Raw genomic sequence first — 20,172 nt, 5'->3', positions numbered from 1 at the left:
CCACAATTAGGAAAGCCATACCACACAAGTTTGGGATTGATGGGTAGTTCTATGCTTCAAAGACTTGTCCACACAGGGTAAATATGAAGGAAAGCTGTAGAGTGCTTAACAATTCCACACTTTCAAGGGGCTTTTACAACCCTACTAATTGATTATCAGTGAAAGGGGTACCCTTCTAGTCACTGTGAGTGCAAAGGCACATCTAAATTCACAGTGACTCATTAAGAGGATCAAACATAAAACTTATAGGGAAATGAAAATATTTTATCAAGCAAGAACCTAAGCAAAATGTACAAAGTCATTATTAATTTGAAATTCAAGAGGACACCTTTAGATACTGGCATTCCATGACCTTTACTAAATGCTAAGTAAACAATTTCCCAGGGAGAGGGCTCTCTCTTTCAAGGATACCCAGCGATTGTGAACCTGTCTCGCTGGCATCTCTATCCCTGGATCTGCTACTCAATAGAACAAACTATTTTTCATCCATGTATCTGTATTAAAAACCAAATCACTAGGGTAACAGGGATAAAAGGATGTTTTTATGTATATTCTTGCCAACTCCATTCTTTTCCTATTAAAAAGTAATCAGAATTCTTGTTTCACTTTGAAGGAAACAAATATGTCTGAGTTCATACCTCATGGGACCAACTATTCCAAAGTACAAGCATGCAGTGTTTTGAATTAACTGCATTTCAAATCATATAAATTCATCTGCATTCAGCAGGGAATTACTACTGAGTATGAAGGAAATGGTAATTTAAATTTTCCAGTATCAATCTACTGAGATTTTTTTTTTACTCTATGGGATGCTTTTTCATTAATGAGGTGAGAAAACAATAATAAAGAGTGTTCTCCTCCATTTCGTTGACTCTGCAAACTGGTTTTAACTCCAGTATCTTTATCCTTACAGATCTATTTAAAGACTATAGAATTTGGCAAGCAGAAGAACTTTGGAAAATGCTTCTAGTCTTCTGAGCTGGTAAAGTTTCCCAGAAAACTGGAAGCATATTATACCATGAACTTCTGAGATGCTTGAATATTTAATACACTTACATGGAATACACTACTTCCTTTAATGAGCTCCACTACCTGGCAACCTATTACAATGTGACTGATTAAAACATGTCTTAGTATCTTGATTATCTTTCCTGGCTTCCAAATTTATCTAGTAGCTATCAGAACCCAGGCTTACTGCTGCTGTTAAATCCTTTCTACAAGATATGATTCTACCTTAAGGTATTGATTTTCTTCTTTGAGATACTTCTAGATTTGTAAAATGCCAAATAATAGCAATTGTCATAATTTGGGGAGAAAGTAATCAACACATATTTTAACATTTAAAAAAGTACATTGGGGCTTCCCTGGTGGCGCAGTGGTTGAGAGTCCGCCTGCCAATGCAGGGGACACGGGTTCGTGCCCTGGTCTGGGAAGATCCCACATGCTGCGGAGCGGCTGGGCCCGTGAGCCATGGCCGCTGAGCCTGCGTGTCCGGAGCCTGTGCTCCACAATGGGAGAGGCCACAAGAGTGAGAGGCCCGTGTACCGCAAAAAAAAAAAAAACCCAAAAGTACATTGGCCAGGATATTTTAAAAATCAGATGTCAATTTTTCTTTTCTGTCACTAAGAGAGCAACTAGTTATTACGACAAGGGTCAGAGGTAGCTACCTTTTTCGACAGTCGTAAGGTAGCCTAGTTGAAGCTTTGATACAGTGAATCCTTTATGTGACAAAACAAAAACAAAAACAAATGAAAAAAACCCCAAACCTAAATGTCTATGTAGTCCTTCCTTTAAAAATAAAACACTGCAAATCCTAATGCTTATAATAGCAGGTTCAAATATGCTAATTGGTTTTAAATGGTTGGGTAAAATCCCTAATTGCAGTTTTGTGAGCTCTTAAATTACACACTATTGGTGAGATGATATTTTTCAATACCCAACACCATGAATTGTTACTCTAATTAGGACTATCTTCATATTGCAGGACCAGGCAATAATATTTATATATTGGCTCTGTTCAGAAATTGGACTTCTCCTGCTTAGAAAAAAGCTGATATTTGTTAGAGTTGCCAAAAAGCAAGAGAGCGATGCCATTCCACTATTGTCCTTCACACTTGGTATCTTTGTTAATAAGTAACAGCAAGTCCGAAGGAGGAACAGATAGCTCTCTGGACAGGTTGGCCGATATTTGTGTACCTTGGTGTGCCAACTACTATGGACCAGGGGTTTCACTTTGAAAGATTCTGTTCCGGGACACCTAGCTCTTACCAATTTTCTGCCCTTCCCTTTCCAAGACATAATGTGGAGCATGAAGTGACTGAAAAGTCACAGAACTGTCTTATTCCTAGCCACTGATGCTGTTGGTGTTATTTAATAGTGTTACACAGAAAAGTTTCCTGAGGGAACACACAGGGGCCCCCAGCAGGAGAGAGATGTTTCCTCTCAGAAGGTTTGGAATTTTTTCCCACTTGAAGCAGCATGTCAGGGATCATGCAGCTGCCAGAACACAGAGGCTTACTCCCCAAAGATGGGCACAGACACAGAGAATCACGCAGCCATTCCTGGGGACAGGAAGTGAGAAACAGCCCCCAATCCTAGCAGGGCTCTGGAGTAGGAGAAACACAGGATACAAGAGGATCCACTATGGGCCAGCATGGGGACTGGTGGGGGCTTTCATCAAGTTATTAATGGGAGAGCCTGCAGATTCACATGAGAGAACTTATTGTGTAACTTCTAAGGTTTGTTGCATATGTTTGGGAAGGTGCATGTAGTTCTTTGTACAAACTGAGTTCAGTTGATCTAAAAAATTTCTTTTGTCATATCCAGGAAGTCCCAAGTTCAAAAGCTCCTTTATGTTTTGTGGACTGGGTGAAACCTCCTGACTATTAGTCACCTGGTGCCCAGAAAGTACAAAATGAGGTCAGCCGTTTCCTTTGCAGAATCCGTTTTACCAAGTCAACCAAGCAGCAGTCATAGCAATCTTTTTAAAAACCAAATCAAATCACATCTAAATTATCCACCGACCCCTACCCCCAGTCATTCACCTTGTATCATATCATCCAGTTTTATTTCTTTTATAACACTATCTCCATTTATCTTATTTCTTTCATTTATTTACTTGTTTCTTTATCATCTAGCTCCTCCAGTTAGAACATGAGTTCCATGTGAATACGGACCATTTCTGCCTTGTTTCCTTGGTATCCTTATTGCCTAGAAAAGTGTCTGTCACATAGTAGAAGCTCAATAAAAATAAAGTTAAATTGTAAGTATATTGAGTAAGTTTCCCTCACCTCCTATGTCATCAGGCTTCTAATCGCAGTCCAAGTCCAGAGCAGTTTCTCTGAGCTTGTATTTTGGGTAAGTGGGCAAACAAAATCCTCTCTAGGTTTACCCTCAGTTCCAATACCTGCTCATCTAAAGGACTGCAAAACTCAGTTTGTGTTCTTTCCAGAGCAGGTACAGTGTAGAGAATTTCCCTGGACTGTGTTTTATTTAGGACACAGGCCCCGGATCACCATCCTGGCCATATTCCAAGTCCTCTATCTTCATCCCTGAAATGTTTCCCTTTTTTTTTTTTTTTTAAATGAACATCAAATTTTTCTAAGCGCTCTAAATTTCTTCATGACTCTGGCCTCCTCCACCCCTGCCAGGTCCCATAGCATTATACTATATAGCTTCTAATCTTCAACTCCTTTGTTACCTCCTAGGGCTCTCATTTGCTAGATCAGTGGTTTCCTCACTTTTCTTTTAGCTCTGAAATGCTCTGTTCAAATAATGTTTTGTTAATGTATAAATAAGTAAAATGAACCTTGAAGAATGTAAACATGAAGGTGTGGCTACACAGAGCACTGTCATTGGCACACACAAAGTAGTCCTTAGGTTCAGAAACCACTACCCTGGCTAATTCTACCTTTTCAGACAGACACAGAACATAAACATATCTATAATCCAATTATGCTCAAATATTTTGGGTACCTAACCTGCAGATTCCTTATGAAGGAGGACAAGGCAGCAATCAGCCTTGAAAAGCTAAAGAGGTAGAGAAAGGGAAACTTTGAGACCAATTCCAATTCATCCCAATAGAGTTCAGAGACTCTTCTGGAGGTGGTGATTTTTAAAGAAAATTAAGGTTGTCATTCCTTTCAGTGAATCAGTAAGCAAGAGCTTTCTCACATGAAGTAGTTTGTTGGTTCTATTTTAAAATTCCATGAATGGGATGATTATTTTTTATTGGCAATATGTATCTTTCATATTGTTTTCCTAGCATAGAAATGTATGCTCTTGTATAGGATAGAACTGTTTCAAATCTCACTACTTCTGTCCTTGAGGTAGCAATGTATCATCAAGTGATCTCTTCAGATAATCAGAATACCTCAGAAATAAGGTTCTATCTCTTTAACAAGAGACATCCAGCATGAGTGGCTCCTTGATGAACCCATTTTGAGAACAGTTTCTTCTGCCACGACATTTAGGAAATTCTATTTATTTCCTGGGAAAGAACACTTTACACAACAACGTGCCACACAGATAAATCCCAATTTTTAAAATAAATGTATGTATTTGTTCAGTATTTATACAGATGGCTATGTGGCCTTCTGCCTAATATTTGGCCTATAGAACACTGTGTTTTGTTTTGTTTTTTAACATCTTTATTGGAGTATAGTTGCTTTACAATGGTGTGTTAGTTTCTGCTATATAGCAAAATGAATCAGCTATGCATATACATATATCACCATATCTCCTCCCTCTTGCTTCTCCCTCCCACCCTCCCTATCCCACCCCTCTAGGTGGTCACAAAGCACCGAGCTGATCTCCCTGGGCTATGCGGCTGCTTCCCACTAGCTATCGATTTTACGTTTGGTAGGAACACTGTGTTATTAAATTTACATTATAAACTCCTGTAAAAAGAGTGTTTATGGAGTCTTGTTTGGCACCTTGTGTCATCCACATGAGCCAGCTTAATTCATAATTTTAAATGAGATTTGCTCTCTAGGTTTTTCTGTAGAAATAGTACCATCTAGAAGGAAAGATAGATTTGGAACCAGGAGACAGGATCATGATGAGGAGGGCTACAGTAGCTATTTCTCCTCACCTGCTCATAACAGAACCCTCTATTCTCTTTCCTCTTGGTGGAACTATTGATCAAGGGGTCTCCCTTCCTGAGCTGTAGAAATGGGTTGGCAGTACCAACTACCTAATCAGAGAGCCCAGTTCCCTGGACACAGTGATTGGGCAAGAGAAGGGCAGGTGGCTCAAGCAGGAACAATCAGAGCCCTTTCCTCAGAAACTGATAGGAATAAGAGAGATAGAATTTCTTTTTTCTGGATTGTAAGGCTGCCAGGGATCATCTCTGATGCTACAATGGAGAAAGCCTGCTAGAGAAGGACTCCAACACAGAAGAAAGTAGCACCTTGAGAACAGGAAAAGAGCTAAGATGGTTCAGCTGAACCCCTGGGACCAACCATGCCTGATTCATCCCTAGAACTTTACATTTATGTGTGACAAACAGAAAACATTTTTTTTTTTTTTACAGAATTTAAGTTACAGTAGGTTTCCATTGCTTACAATTAATGTTCCTGACACATGGATCTTCTAATCCATGACTTAAGCAAATCATTTTACTTATTTGGGTCTCTGTTTTCTCATTTGTAAAATGAGGGGTTGAACTAAATTCTCTAATGTCCCATTTAGCTCTTAAAGTCTGTGCGTAAGTAACTTTAATTAGTAAGAAAACATACCATTCTGCCATGTAAAAAATATAAGAATATATATCTTTGAGTTTCTATTGCCTTAAGGCCTGTTCTCTCTTTAGGAAGGAAAGTACAGAAAACAAAAAGGAACTGAGGTATTCAAGTTTAAAACAATAACCAGAGGAATATAATATGCATTTCTCAAAATATAATCTAATCTAAAATTTAAAAAAAGAAAAAACAGCCACAGGTTAGACAAAATGCTTCCATATGACCCAAGCCTATGAAAGACAGCTCTAGGTTATACCTTTTCTCGATTATGAGATAGTGTTGAATATAAAATGCACAAATACACCATCATCTTAACAACAGGATCCTTTCCAAATGAAAAAAACAAAAAAGAAACTTTACCACATTAAATGTACACACTAACTGCCGGGTATATTTTGATATCAGGAATGTTAAAATACAAAAAAAAAAAAATAGGGCTTCCCTGGTGGCGCAGTGGTTGAGAGTCCGCCTGCCGATGTAGGAGACGTGGGTTCGTGCCCCAGTCCGGGAAGAGCCCACATGCCGCAGAGCAGCTGGGCCTGTGAGCCATGGCCTGTGCTCCGCAACGGGAGAGGCCACAACAGTGAGAGGCCCGCATACCGCAAAAACAAAACAAAACAAACAAAACACATCTTTTTAGGATTGGACAAATTTGCTATGTTTTTAGGACAAAATCCTAAATTTGAAAAACATCCTAGTTGATGACAATGAAAATGTAGTATAATGAGCCAAAACTCTTCAATCACCCTCAACTCTGCAATAGGAAGCAGCTAGACAGCTCATAAAGCCAATAGTTGCAACCCACACAATACCTGTAATGAACTCAAATATCCCATACCCATTTGATTGTTTGTGCTATTAACTGTGGACTTTTACAATATATCTTTTTCTTCATTTCAATGTTGTGTAGCCACTCAAAAAAATACTTTACAATGAATTTATTCCATGCTACTTTGAATTTAATAATGAGGCAAAAGGCACACTCAGTATAAACATATAAAGCTAATAATTTTAATTAAGAAGTAATTTCAGCCACACCACCATTGTGACCCATTAGAATAATCAAAGGTAAACTTAACTTACTTCTGAGCTACAAAATAATGAGGAAAACATTTATGGAACCAACACCTTCCCCAAATACCTAATAATATATTACACTGCTAAGTTTATCATCTATGGTTCCTTTATATCAAGAAGCAAAAGCACATCAACACCAGTTTGAAGGAGGCAAGGCTGTGAGGCAAAGCGAAGCAGTTCTGTGGGATATGATGAATGTTAGAATCAGAAGGTGACTGCAAAGGTTTGTCTGAACCCAATGCCCCTATCTGGGTAGTCCTCTGAAAGTCAAATCAGAAGGCTCTAGAAGAGTGCTGCAGAGTATGATGTGTCTGATACTGGACCATTCCCTGGTCTTCATTGACACTGACCTAGTCCATGATTAACCTGTTCATTTTTTAAATGATCAAACTTATAGAGAAAATAAAACATTTAAAATTGACTTTTCAAAATGGGTCACGTGACTTAAGTACTAAGATCAAGACACGAACAAGGAATTTGAAGTTTGTTTCTTAGTTTAGAATATTCATTCAATCAAAGGAAGCTCACTATTATGTGTGATTTTCAGTATCTGCCTGAGTGAGGGACATAGAGGGTTAAGTTTAAATTCTGTAGTTTCATTTTATTTTGTTGGATTTTTGTTTTTGTTTTTACCTCTTTATACATTCCAGTGCATTCATAGTAGTCTCTGGAAGGCAGGCCAAGTCGAGGCTGGTCAATCTATACAAAAATATGCGAAGAAGAAAATAAAGTATTCAGTTGATATAGAACAGTTGGACAAATTACAAGCATGCTTATCTATGTATGAGCAAGATCCTAGTGTTCTTCTAGCAAATGTAAAATCGATAGCTAGTGGGAAGCAGCCGCATAGCACAGGGAGATCAGCTCGGTGCTTTGTGACCACCTAGAGGGGTGGGATAGGGAGGGTAGGAGGGAGGGAGACGCAAGAGGGAGGGCATATGGGGATATATGTATATGTATAGCTGATTCACTTTGTTATACAGCAGAAACTAACACACCATTGTGAAGCAATTATACTCCAATAAAGATGTTTAAAAAAAAAAAAAGATCCTAGTGCTCTTGTTCTTTATAAGGGTAACAAGCAGATACTGAGTGAATACATAGTTAGGAAATGGTTTCCACACTACTGCTTCCAAGTGTTAAACTGATGGGTAGCTAGATAATCTGGAAGTCTGTACTGCAGATATTTGAGAAAAACCAAAGAAATCTTGAACCAAAAAAAACACACGGGGAAGGATTTTTAATGCATAATAAAGGGGGAGGTGAACAAGTACATGTTAGAATCTAGGACTAGGGAGCATTATACTTTTACAGGACACTTTGGCTTCCTGAGATTCTAATATGCTCCCCTGAGGGACATTCTCTTCTACTCCCACCCTTAATTGGGACAGAAAAAAAAAAAAAAAGGTGGAAAACCTCTATGGTAACTCAAGAAATTCTAAGCTAGCGGAAATCTTGATTTTTTTGAGATCCTCTACCCTAAGGGGATAGAGGAGATTCCTCCTCAGTTCTCTCCAAAGCTGTCCTGCTCAGGAAGCCAGCAGACCCAGGTGCCAGCTGAGTGTGTGAAAGAGGTAACTCATCTCGGTTCTAGCGTGTCCAGCCCACCTTGGATACCTAGCAAAAACTTCTGGACATACTCGTGGCTTTGTGAGAGTCCCTCTTACGCGCCGCATGGTAAGATGGATAAGGTAAACTAGAGTATTTAGGGGTGAGAGTGAGAATCCTGGCAGCTGTAAAGAGCCAGGCCAATACAAAAGAAACAGAACCCAGAGGACTGGTAAGGAAAGAGCCAGAAGGCATCCCCACGGGAAGAGCCCCGCCCCTTCTTCAACCTCCTGACCCTCCTTAGGAAACCCCCTCGTGGTGATCGTGCAGGACACTGGCACTTGAGAGCCAAAGGAGAGAACGTAGGAAGAGAGAAAGGGGTCCAAGAGTTGGGTTCAATCTCTTTCATGATTTTAATAAAAATGACTATAAAGATTTTTGCAACAGTGACATGATTAGGCTTCTGTGACCTGCAACTTTTAGTTTCTTTTACAGGAGACTAAATAAAAGTCCCTAAATGTTTCACTCTATTCCGAACATACTCGTTAAGTCAATCTCGTCCCAGGTAAACCTAAATGAATGGCTTACACTTTAAAAAAATCAAATAAAGCCATTTAAAAAGAATGGGATTCTGTTTACCTTAATTGAGAAAAAAGTACAGACATTCTTTAGCAAGAACCAAAATTGTGTTAAAAATCCCATTTCCATGATCTTTTTGGAATCCATTAGGAATTTCTGATTTCTGACCTGTATTACTTATGTAAACCAGACCATGCTCCTTTCATGAACATACAGAGAAATCAGGTGCTTTTTCTCAACAGGAGAGACCTGAAGTCTTTCCTTTCTTATCATTTGTTTTTATAAAGGGAGAGGTATCTAAAACAAAGGTAGCAGGAAGGAGAGTTGAATGTCTAAAACACAGCATCAAGAAAACACTTTCAAAATTGAGAATCCAGGCATCTGTCCTTGAACTTAGTACCACCTTGCTCATGCAATTCAAATGAGAGTATGCATTATTTCTAAATATCAATAACAACAATGTGTGTGGAAGTTTTACAGCAATTTAAAGTAACTTTGGCTGTTGGCCACACAAACTTACATGAATTACATGGTTCATAGAGTTTTTATCATCAGTGCCAACAAAAAAATTAATAATGATTTTCTTCCCATATTTAGAATTCAGCCGTCCAATAGATTTCTCAGCTGTCCAAGAAGAATCTAAAGCAATGAAAGGTGAAGTACATCATTAGATGCTTTAGTGCATTAATATGATACTATAATAATAGCAGATTTTATATGGAAATAATTTTTTTTTAAAAGAAGGAAAATTGCCTTACCATATGTTTGCTCCCAGTTTTCTGTCACCACTGGCCAATCATATATATCTGGTAACAGTCTGAGTAGAGGAGCTCCACCTCTGCTATCAATAGCAGCTTTTGAAAATAATGAATATAAATATATTATGAAGACTATGCATATTTTGGCATACTCCTAATAAAATAAACTACAGAGCACTTACATTCATTTATACAAGATCTATACAATGTTTTTGCTTTCTGCACTGCTACTATATCTTCAGTTTTGGGTTCCTGAAGGACATCTGAAATAGGGTATTGATAAAACACATCAGTATAATTGCTTATTTGCAGCTGCAATTAACATTTTCAATGCAGGTTTGGTAAAAAAAAAAAACTTTTGTACATAGGTTCACACACTTCCCATTCCAAAACCCTATAGGAAAAACCAAACCCCTTACACCAGATCATTATTCCTGGTGCAGCACTGGGAGTTAGTTTCATTACCCAGCTTAGATGAAAGTCTTTTTGACTAGCTTAGCTTTTTGTGTGTGTGTGTGTGTGTGTGTGTGAACAGTGATGTGTACTGCTCTACCATAGAGAAGTTACTTCTTTTGAAATTGAGATTAAAAAGAAAACAAATACTACAGAGGAATTTGGAATTTAATGTGATAGTCTTCTTGATGGTTGGAAAATAACTATCTTTGTGTGATTGTACTGTTCATGCTCCAGATGAAATGAATGTACTTTTCTTCTTGTTTGGATATTAGAAAATAGCAAAATTTTTTTTTTACAAAGTAACTTCTAAAAGAGGAGAACAGATTTTCAATAGAGAAACGTATATAATAAATTGAGAAGCTAAAAAATAAAGAATTAATTATGTTGGTCAGGAAACTAGATGATGGTAGCTGGATCAGAGTGGGCTAGGTAGAAATGGCAAAAAACCTACAACCCAATACTTGAGATAGCTTTTGATTCATAAAGGCAAAGTTTCCACCCATTAACCAAGATTACCAGGCAAAGTAAAGTGGAAATAAAATGGAAAGGGCAAAATCAGTTGAATAAAGGATACAAATATATCTTTATTGGCTTGTACACTTCCTTTTAAATAAGCATGGTAAACAAAACTAAACTAGAATACACATTAGTTAGTCCACCATTGTCACCTAGAAAATAGTATTACAGTTAGGAAGGAAGTTAAGACAAAGCTGGGAATCCTCACTGATGGGGGATATTATGTATATTTTCTATTTTGTTTAAACCAATACTCTTTCCTTTAATGTAGGATTTTTTTTTAACCATTTCTATCCTTCCCATCCTGATCCAGTATCATTATCTGGTCTACTGACTAATATAATGTCTTAAGTGTGTCTTTTAAGATTATGAGTTAATACCTTAAAAGTGCAGAACATAAAATCATATCTTAAACTTAGTAAATTTTCAATAATGTTTGATAAATGAATGCATAAATAAATATGATACTTGTTTGATGTGAAAAATAAATAAATAAAAGAGGAGAACAGAGAATGGAGGATAGCAAAGGACTAGACAGTGCTTTCTCAACTTCCCAGGGAGAGTGCCTTAACTGGGTTAGAACAGATATACCTACTCTGGGAAGGCAAATCTCAGTAACATCTCACAGTGACCTCAACACAGGGCCAGGGTAGAAAGAATATGGAGGTGGTGTTTACTGGCAATAATTTAATTTCTTCTGTAAAATGGCATAAAGATGCCATTTCCAGGGATAATAGAGCTTTACCGTGTGTACCTACAAATGAAAGCAGGAATGCTAAGAGATGCCAATATATCCATTTCAGCGTCTACCACCCTCAGAGTGACTGACTCAGCGGTGGTCCACAAAACTGGGAGGGATGATTGACTTTAGTCTTTTGCGATCCTCCCTGTAATCGCTAAGAGCTGTATCTTAAGAAATGGATATATTAAGAGAGAAATCTTTGATGCATAGACACAAACTCCACTAACCTTTCAAAATGACTTCTAATTCATCCCTTAGAATGTCAAAGTTACTGTAACGGGAGCTGGTCTCAGGAATGACGTTGCGTTTCAACCAGCCTCCGCAGGCGTATTTGAAAAAGTCCGCACAAGGCTCAGCAGTGGCATCCATGTTCTGGATCAGTCGAGCGGCTGAAAGACCAGAGAAAGGATGAGATAAAATGAAGTGTGTATTTTTGTAAGTTTGGAAGGGGAAAAAAGAGACACATTGCTTCTTTATGATCTAGTCAACCAGATTGATGCTCCTGTTTTTACTTGTGTAACTGTGGATTCAGGTAGAATGACGAATATTATCTGTGTATAGTCCTCCTTCCTTTACTGTAGTTGGTTGGTTTTATTCTTGAGAGGTCTGGGTCCTCCTATCCTATATCTCACCCCCTCCTTTAAATAACTGAGGTTCTTGCTAGTTCCTATGTCAGATGAAAAAATGAATGCAGGTCTGCCTTAGCCATCCTGGGCCTGGAGTCACACTCTTCACTCTGATAACTTCGGTTGTTGACTCTGCTCTTCAAGGTGCTGTGACCTTTGAATGTCTAGGAGGCTGGCTACAAGGCATGTGGGACTGTTAATGGATTTTATCTTTTTAGTAAAGATCTGAAGCTACAGTTATTGCTTCTTGTACTTCGCTTACAAAATTTTTGCAATTCAAATTTGATATCCGCTCTGCATTTGTCTATGTAGAGTCTGTCATTATAAGATTAGCTGTAAGCTTGTTAGTTTTTCTTATGTCCACTATTTTATCTTTGAGATTTATGATGAAAGTGCAAATCAACCAGCACTGAGTATTTAGTGTGCAAAACACTGACTGTGGTGGGTGTGGCAATTGATAGAAAGATGTATAAAATTTTCATAAAGTATTATCACTGAAGAGAAGAATATTACGTACAGGAGGCTCAATGCCCACAATTTCTACACCTGGAATAGTGAGGAAACCCTTCCACTGCCCTCCCCACGTTCTTTCTCATACAAGTTGAACTGTTTTGCAAGGAAAACAAAAGAGCAATTGAGAATTCATCTGCATCAAGAGAGTATAAATTCTCAAGTGAGCTTCTGAAAATACTTCACTTTCTGAATAAATAAGTTAATTAAACACTTTTAAGAATTGCTGAGCTCTGTGGATTTTTCCAACTTGGAATGGTAAATCTGTCTTTCAGCTGAGCCTCAAGCCCCTGCTTCTAACCGCTTCTGGACACGTTTGCCTGGCTGTAGTCTCAGGTTCCATCTCTTTAAGACTAAACTCTGGGCTGCCTCCAAACCAGTCCTCTCTGGATGTTTATACTTTGGTCTACAGCACAATCGTTATCACAGCCTTCCATGTTTGAAATCTCGAGTAAAATTCTGTATTTCTTGTTCTCCCTTGGGCTTGTCAGTAACTCTTTTGCCTCTTTTCTATACTCTTTAGATGATCAGTGTTAACCTACGTTTACATCTTCATCCCTTTTGACCAGAAGTCACCTAACTACTCCTCTTGCTAGTATTATCTCCCTACTTTTATACATATGTCGTGAATCTTTCACAGATTAAACTTCACCAAATACCCTTTTGCTCTGGCCACTCTCTTGCTCAAAAATGTCAGTGGCTTGACGTCGCCCAGGTTAAATTACAAACTCTTTAACTTGGCTAATCAAAAGTCTCTACCTTCTCTTTTTTTTCCTCTCTGTGTTTTCATACAAACTCTGCTCCAGCCAGATGGGCTAACTCCACGTGCCACAAACACTCCTGTGCTTCTCTACCTCATGACTTTGTTTCTCTCCCCAACACCCCACCCTTTTAACTCCTCCTCCCATTCTTTCCAAATTCTACCCACTATTCAAGGTTCATCGTATGTCCCATCTCTTCCTGAAGCTCCCATGACTCCAAACTTTAGGGAAACTTTCTTTCTCTGAACTCCTGAGAGCTCACTGCCTCACTCAGTCTTAAAAGAGGCTTTAGATGAGGCTACTTCGAATTTCTCAGGTGAATACCTACTGTGTCTTCCAACCATTCTGTTGATGAACTTAACCTCTTTGTAATCCCATCACCTAGCACTTCAGTAAAAGTCATGCAGTTAAGTTTATGTGTGATGACGTTACTGAATCATCAGTGAGCCCTCTTCTTCCCTCCTCCTACACGCCCCCCTCCTCAGCTCCTGCAGGTCAGACCAGCTCTCATTTCACAGCCTCCAGAGTCCATCCATCCTTCGAGGTCCCAGTTTCTATTCTTTCTTGGGCCCTCCTCTCTCAGGCTCTATTCATGCCCTTTCAACCAAACTATGGCCCCAGGTCTCTCCCCACCCCATTCATCCTGTGTGTGAGTCAGATTCACATTGTCCTGTCATTTCAGCACGCCATTTTCCACTCCAAAGTTTTCAGTATAATCCTCTTGCATTCATAATAAAATCCAGAGTCACAGCACATTCTAACCCTAATATACCTAGTGAAGCTTCTTTCACTACTTTCTAACATGAGCCATCTGCCCCAATTTAATGAATGTATTCATTTTCTGCTACGAAACACCTTACAGTTCTCTGCTTATGTAACTTTGACCATAGTTCAGGCATATTCAAGGACCAGTTCAAATTCTCCTTCTTCATGAAGGACCGTCCTTACAAAGCCCATATCGGCTGACATCATATTCATTTTTTTTGTTGGAAAATCCATTGTCTCTTCACCTGGACTGTGGTTCCCGTAAAGGAGGAGATACATTTTCCAGTTTTCTCTCAGGGCCTAACGTTGTGCTCAGTAAAGACTTGTCAGTAAAATTTCTAACTTGAAACCTCAAGTAAAGATTAAGAAATTGACCTTAAAAAGGTAGAGAGAAAATGCAAATCCCTTGCACTTTGAAGGAAATGAAGATTTGATGACAGGGGAAGTAAAAATAAAGACCCTGAAGAACAGAAGATTATTGTGTAAAGTGAAAAACCAGAAAATTGGAGCCTGAAAGAACTGCTACCTAAAGACATTATAAGCACACATTTTTAGCAATTTTATATAACTCTTGTCTTTTAACATACTTTAAAAAATGTAAGCTGAGGGCTTCCCTGGTGGTGCAGTGGTTGAGAGTCCGCCTGCCGATGCAGGGGACACAGGTTCGTGCCCCAGTCTGGGAAGATCCCACATGCCGCGGAGCGGCTGGGCCCGTGAGCCATGGCCACTGAGCCTGCACGTCCGGAGCCTGTGCTCTGCAATGGGAGAGGCCACAACAGTGAGAGGCCTGCGTACCGCAAAAAAAAATTTAAAAAAAAAAAAATGTAAGCTGAATGTTGTAAAGGCAACTGCCATTTTGGGAGCACTTCTATTTTCTCCTCTTCTCTGAGGAAATGGGTGGTTTATGTCCTAACACCACAAAGAGTCAAAAACTCCTATTTGGGAGAGCAGCGAACAAGTAACGAGCAAGCAGAATGAACAGAGAGAGTAATGAACAAGTCTCACTGCCTCTCTGGAAGTACCACCTGCCTTGCCTGTAAAGGACGAGCAGTGGCTGCAGTTCCATGCTCATGAGCGCAAATCCACTGCCACGTTCTTGCAGCCCTATTTCCCACATCTCCCATAATGGAAAAAGATGATCCTTTCCCTCTTAGGTTGAATTGCTCACTTGATACCCAGTTATACTACTTATATCTGGACAACAAACCAAAGAAGCAGCATTCAAGCAATTTGTGAGGGATGTGAAGACAAGAGAGGGAGAGGCAACTCTACCAACCCCTTCTCTGTGCCACTTTTAAAACGGCCCTTTGACCAGAGAGCTCATCTGAGCACAGGAGCTTCCAATCACTTCAAAGAGAGCTCTGCTCTGATGAATATTTTGGGGCCATGGGCCAAAGCAAGTCATGGGCTAGCACTTTTTTATGCTGGGGCTTTGATCAACCTTCCTTTAATCTCTTATCATGGGTTTGATTCTCGTTTTGCACCTTATCCTCTGGACCCCCTCTGTGCTGACTTTTCTTTGAAGTCGGCCGTAGACTCATGGGTAGAAGGGCCATAGGAAACAGACGCATCACTGTCAAACGGGTTAAAATTGTTTTTATATTTTGCACTTTGAATTACTCAACCTCTCCACATAGTCACACCTGGGCTCTTCAGATGTTTCCTTATCTGTGGGTTTCTGACATCTGAGTAAACAAATGTGGTTTAAAAACAAATAGAATTATTTCACCTTAGTAAGCAGACATAAAAATGATGTAGTAAAGGCCAATGTACTGATGTGGAATGCTGTTGACCAGATGTTTATAAAGTGAAAGAAAGTGTATATTACGATTTTTGAAAATCTGTATAAAAGCAAAGAAAGTCTAAAAGGCCTTTACAGCAGTTATATCCGGGTGGAGGGATTATGAGTGTGTTTAATTTTGTTTTATTTGCTTATCTTTATTTTCCAATTTGTATTAGATGAACATGTGTTGCTTTTGCAATAAGAAAAAAGTTTATTTTTAATTCAATAGTCACATAAAGACAAGAAAAGTTATCTATTAATAATGAGCTTACTTCTTATGAATGACAATTCTGAATGTTCTATGCTGATAATAAATGGCACACCATTTTTTTCCCAACTAATCTTCTTGTAACATTTCCCCAACTTATTTGATCATAGGAATTTAAAAACAAGCTCAACTACCACCTGGGATGTTATTAATTACTGTATTCATTACCAGGGTCTATTGTGAGGGTATGGATTAGGACATGCTGTATAAGCTAAGAAAATGTTTGGAGTGCTTAAATCAGGCAGACTTGTTTTGAATCCCTGAGCTCCCCCACTTTTTTGTTGTACAAGAATAAGTAGTTTCCCCACGATCAAGCAGCTAGTAAATGATGGAGACCCAGGACTTGCACTTAGGTGTGTGTGGCTCCAAGCTCGCCCTCTCGCCTCCACACTTTGGCTACATCAGGGGGGAGTGTGTGAGAAGCAGTGAGCATGCTCCATCGCTTTCTCCTCCTCCACTCCTTCCCAATTAGCCTTTATTCTCCCCTTGCCATGCCCCCTTCTTTACTTTGTCTGCTCCCTGCCTTTCTGTCGCCACAGCGTCCCTCCCTCCTCAGTGTCAGCCTTATCACCAGCAACTAGTGCTGAGTCCAGGGAAGGAGAAAGCATCAGAATTTGGAGTCTGTAGTGGCTGGGAAGAAAGGGTAAAAAACAGGTGAATTCTTCACAGTGGGGCAAACAGACAGGAAAGTGGCATGGAGGCCTTTCGTACTCAAAGGCACACCCCGAAGTGCATCTTCTTGAGGTGGACACGTAGCAGGGTTCTTGCCTAACCTTCCTCTGGATAGAACAGGATGGATGATGGAGGGTGAAAATTCTCATGATATGTTGTACAGCAGTATTTTTCAACCCTGACTAACCATGTGAATCACCTTAGAAGCCTTTAAACATACAGATGCCAAGGATAGATCCCTGATCAATTAAATCAGAATCTTTGAGGTGGTCCAGGCATTTTTTAAGGCTTCCTGAGTGATTCTAATGTCCATCCAGGGGAGAACTATCAGATTAGACAAGAGACAAACATGGAAAATGAAAACAAGGGAATCTAATATCAGGAAGTAAAGACGGTCCCATACTTAGATGAATCAGGCCTATTTCTTCTTGCCTTTCCATTCTGTAAGTACAAATGGGCCCATGTCATGACAACCCATATTTCTAAGTACAATTGTCCCTTCTGAGTCCCTGGCACAACAGGGAGCCCACACGTGTCTCCTGTACAAGTCCACTCTCCTCAGGTCTCCACTCTCTATACTGGCTTTACCTCTACGACCTCCTGCCCCAGACCTCATCCATAATCTCTGGGGTTGGAGCCGTGTGATACAGGGAGAATGCCTCTCTTCTATCATCATTGTCCTAGAGGAGTTCCCAGGAGGGCTCATGGTGCCTCCAGGTGAAGAGCTCTCTTAGATTTTATGTCCATGCCTCCCTCTCCCAAGAACCACAAGGACCAATGGGCTTGGTTTGGGGGAAGACTGCAACAGCAAAAGCTGAACTGTATTCAGAATCACTTCTCTGATGGGAGAGGCTTTATTCAAGGGACATTTTTGTTGAGCTTGACTTTTTATTCCTCTGAGATGACCTCTCTCTATCTTAGGAGGCTCCTGGCCCTCTCAGGCAACAGACCAGAGGCACAACCACTCTACTCATTGCCAGACATGATTAGACATGGCAGAATTCCAGATACACTGGAAACCTGCTACATGTCTACCTCAAGAAGGGGCAATCCTTGGTCTGTCTTTGAATGCCAATGGCTTCCAATGTCACATGATCCCCCTTTCTTATCTATATGCCATGCTTTCCAACAGCATCAATAGCTTGCTAACTGAAAATAGAATTTTAGGCACTATACACAAGAAATATTTCTATGTTTATACATGTACGTTCCATAGAGGCTACTTTTCTGGTGCTGTGTGTGTGAATGTTCATGTGTGTTTTAAAGAGATTTCTGCATGTGTCAAGTAATCCTGGGGAAACTCTCAGTAAAATAATGAAGATCTCAAATAAATATGATTGCCACAAGCAGCAAATGAATAAACTGGATAGCATGAAGCTCTCTGCTGGCACTTAATTGTGGGTTTAATTTTATTTAACGTGGATCCCTACTTAGTAGATCACTGATGCTTTCCCATGTGAATGAACTAACAGGAATTATGAATAGGGCTGATTCTCGTTATTTGATGTCAACACTAACATTTGATGTTAGTGTTTTAAAGTCAACACTAACATTGAATTAACAAATACTGAATCGTTGACCTTTGGAAAATAGCGTTAGGTTCCTATGAGCCTCTGATCACACAGTATTTTCATCAACTGATCAATACATAATCTTGTTTTATGTGTGTTTCTATTTAATTTCTGATTTAATATATATCATTGATTCATTAACATTGAAGTCACAGCCAATAGCACTACAACTCATACCTGAATGACGCTTATTCAACACATGTCTTTTCTCTGTAAGGCACATCACAGCCTTCTTGCACTTACGAACACTAGACAGCACTTCAGCACTAGGCTTGGGGGCCATTTTAAACAGTTAGATCACTAACAAAAAGCACAGAATATGTGAAAAACGTGGCACTAAACAGACTGAGAGAAGGACCCTTGTTTACAATCTCCTTGTTGGACCTCAGCTGGGTACACGTGTGCAGAGTGATGGAAATCTTTCATCAATCTATGTATGTCTGTAAATGACCTCGAAAGCACCATGAGTATTGATTTGGGGGTAACAAATAAATTTTAGCCAGTAGGTGAGTTAGCAAATAGGAAATTTGTAAATGATTAGGATTGACTACACTTTTGTCCATTTTTTCTTTGAGGCTTTTAAAAAATATCCAGGAAAATGTGCACAACAAGCAACAATATTAAGTGGGAATGGTTTCAAATCACTTCTTTCTCAATTACTACTGTATTTTTTAAAACATCCTGGCCACTATATATTTTGGTGTTGAACATTTTAAATAGGCTAGGCATCTATTTATAACATATGTGCCACATATCTGGCTTGGTGGCAAAATTTCTTCACTGATTGTTCTAGCCCTGCATAAGTAAGGTTTAAGGAAGCCTTTATGAGCAAAACTGTTTTCATCTTGTTCTCTCCCAATCGGCCTACGCCCTTGGTTTTTTGCTCCCAAAACATTTTCATACAACATTTTCATTTTGGTATCTTAAAAACCACTGTAATCATCAGCCTGGCTTATGACTGCTATGGAGGTGTCCAGAAGAGGTCAGAGAAATGCTGAGGCACCCAGGAGCAAATGCTCCTGTGAAGGCCTTAGGACATTCATTTTTGACCCAAACTCCTATCCTAAATGTTTGCTTTATTAATAGATACCAAGCTTGATATGACTTACTAGGCAATTTTTGACAATTTAAAAATCTCCTTTGACAACATTCTGAAAGTACTGCTGACCTCATTCCCCTGCTGCCACCCTCCTCCCACCATCCCCTGACCAAAATTAAGGCAGAGTCAGAACGTTTTGAAAGAATACATGGAAAATGCAATGTAATCACAATGGGTCACAAATGACTCCATTCAGAAGGCAGCAATGTGGAAACTAGAATCTGGGGGACCATTCCTAAAGAGAAAATGACTGAAAATTAGCAAGCACACCAACTAGTACTAATAAAACCAAACAGTTTTCATTACAAACATTCTGGATTCTTGCAAAATCCAATCCTCCCTTTTAAACGAAATCCCTGTTTCAAATTGCTTTTGTGATACCTTGGTTGAAGAAAGGTTGGGGGGAAGAGTGGGAGGGAACACCTGATGCTGGATGTAATCAGGACTGCTAGTTAATCATCTAGTCAAACACTCCCTGTCAGCCACTGGGTAAGTTCCAGCTAAGCCAAGGTCAAGTCTTGCACTAGTCCAATTGGTCAGCACCAAGAAAAGTCATCTCTATATAACTGTCCAGAAATTATCTGTGTATTTACATAAGTAGATTTGAGGGAAGTTCCAAGATAGTGAATTTTTTCTGTAGAGCTGCAATTCTCAGGAAAGGAGACCTATTGCTTGTGTTTTAGCTTGAGGAGTAGTTTAT

General features: G+C 39.4%; 1 protein-coding gene across 1 annotated transcript in view; it reads right to left on the bottom strand.

Moving 5' to 3' along the window:
* The window catches only part of MME (membrane metalloendopeptidase), a gene marked incomplete at its 3' end in the record, with an annotated part of 98,766 nt that overhangs the window by 53,933 nt on the left and 24,661 nt on the right, over positions 1-20,172 (bottom strand). Inside the window, exons 4-8 of the mRNA XM_079705385.1 lie at positions 11,645-11,806; positions 9,886-9,966; positions 9,704-9,799; positions 9,466-9,584; positions 7,452-7,517 (exon numbers count right to left, since the gene is read on the bottom strand). Of these exons, the coding sequence (XP_079561511.1) occupies positions 7,452-7,517; positions 9,466-9,584; positions 9,704-9,799; positions 9,886-9,966; positions 11,645-11,806 (524 nt within the window). The remainder of the gene's footprint in view (positions 1-7,451; positions 7,518-9,465; positions 9,585-9,703; positions 9,800-9,885; positions 9,967-11,644; positions 11,807-20,172) is intronic.

This window comes from Hyperoodon ampullatus (genome assembly GCF_949752795.1).
Source record: "Hyperoodon ampullatus genome assembly, chromosome: 5".
NCBI classification, from domain to species: Eukaryota; Metazoa; Chordata; class Mammalia; order Artiodactyla; family Ziphiidae; genus Hyperoodon; species Hyperoodon ampullatus.
Note: the sequence above shows the minus strand (reverse complement) of the source record. Positions and strands in the feature narration are given on the sequence as shown.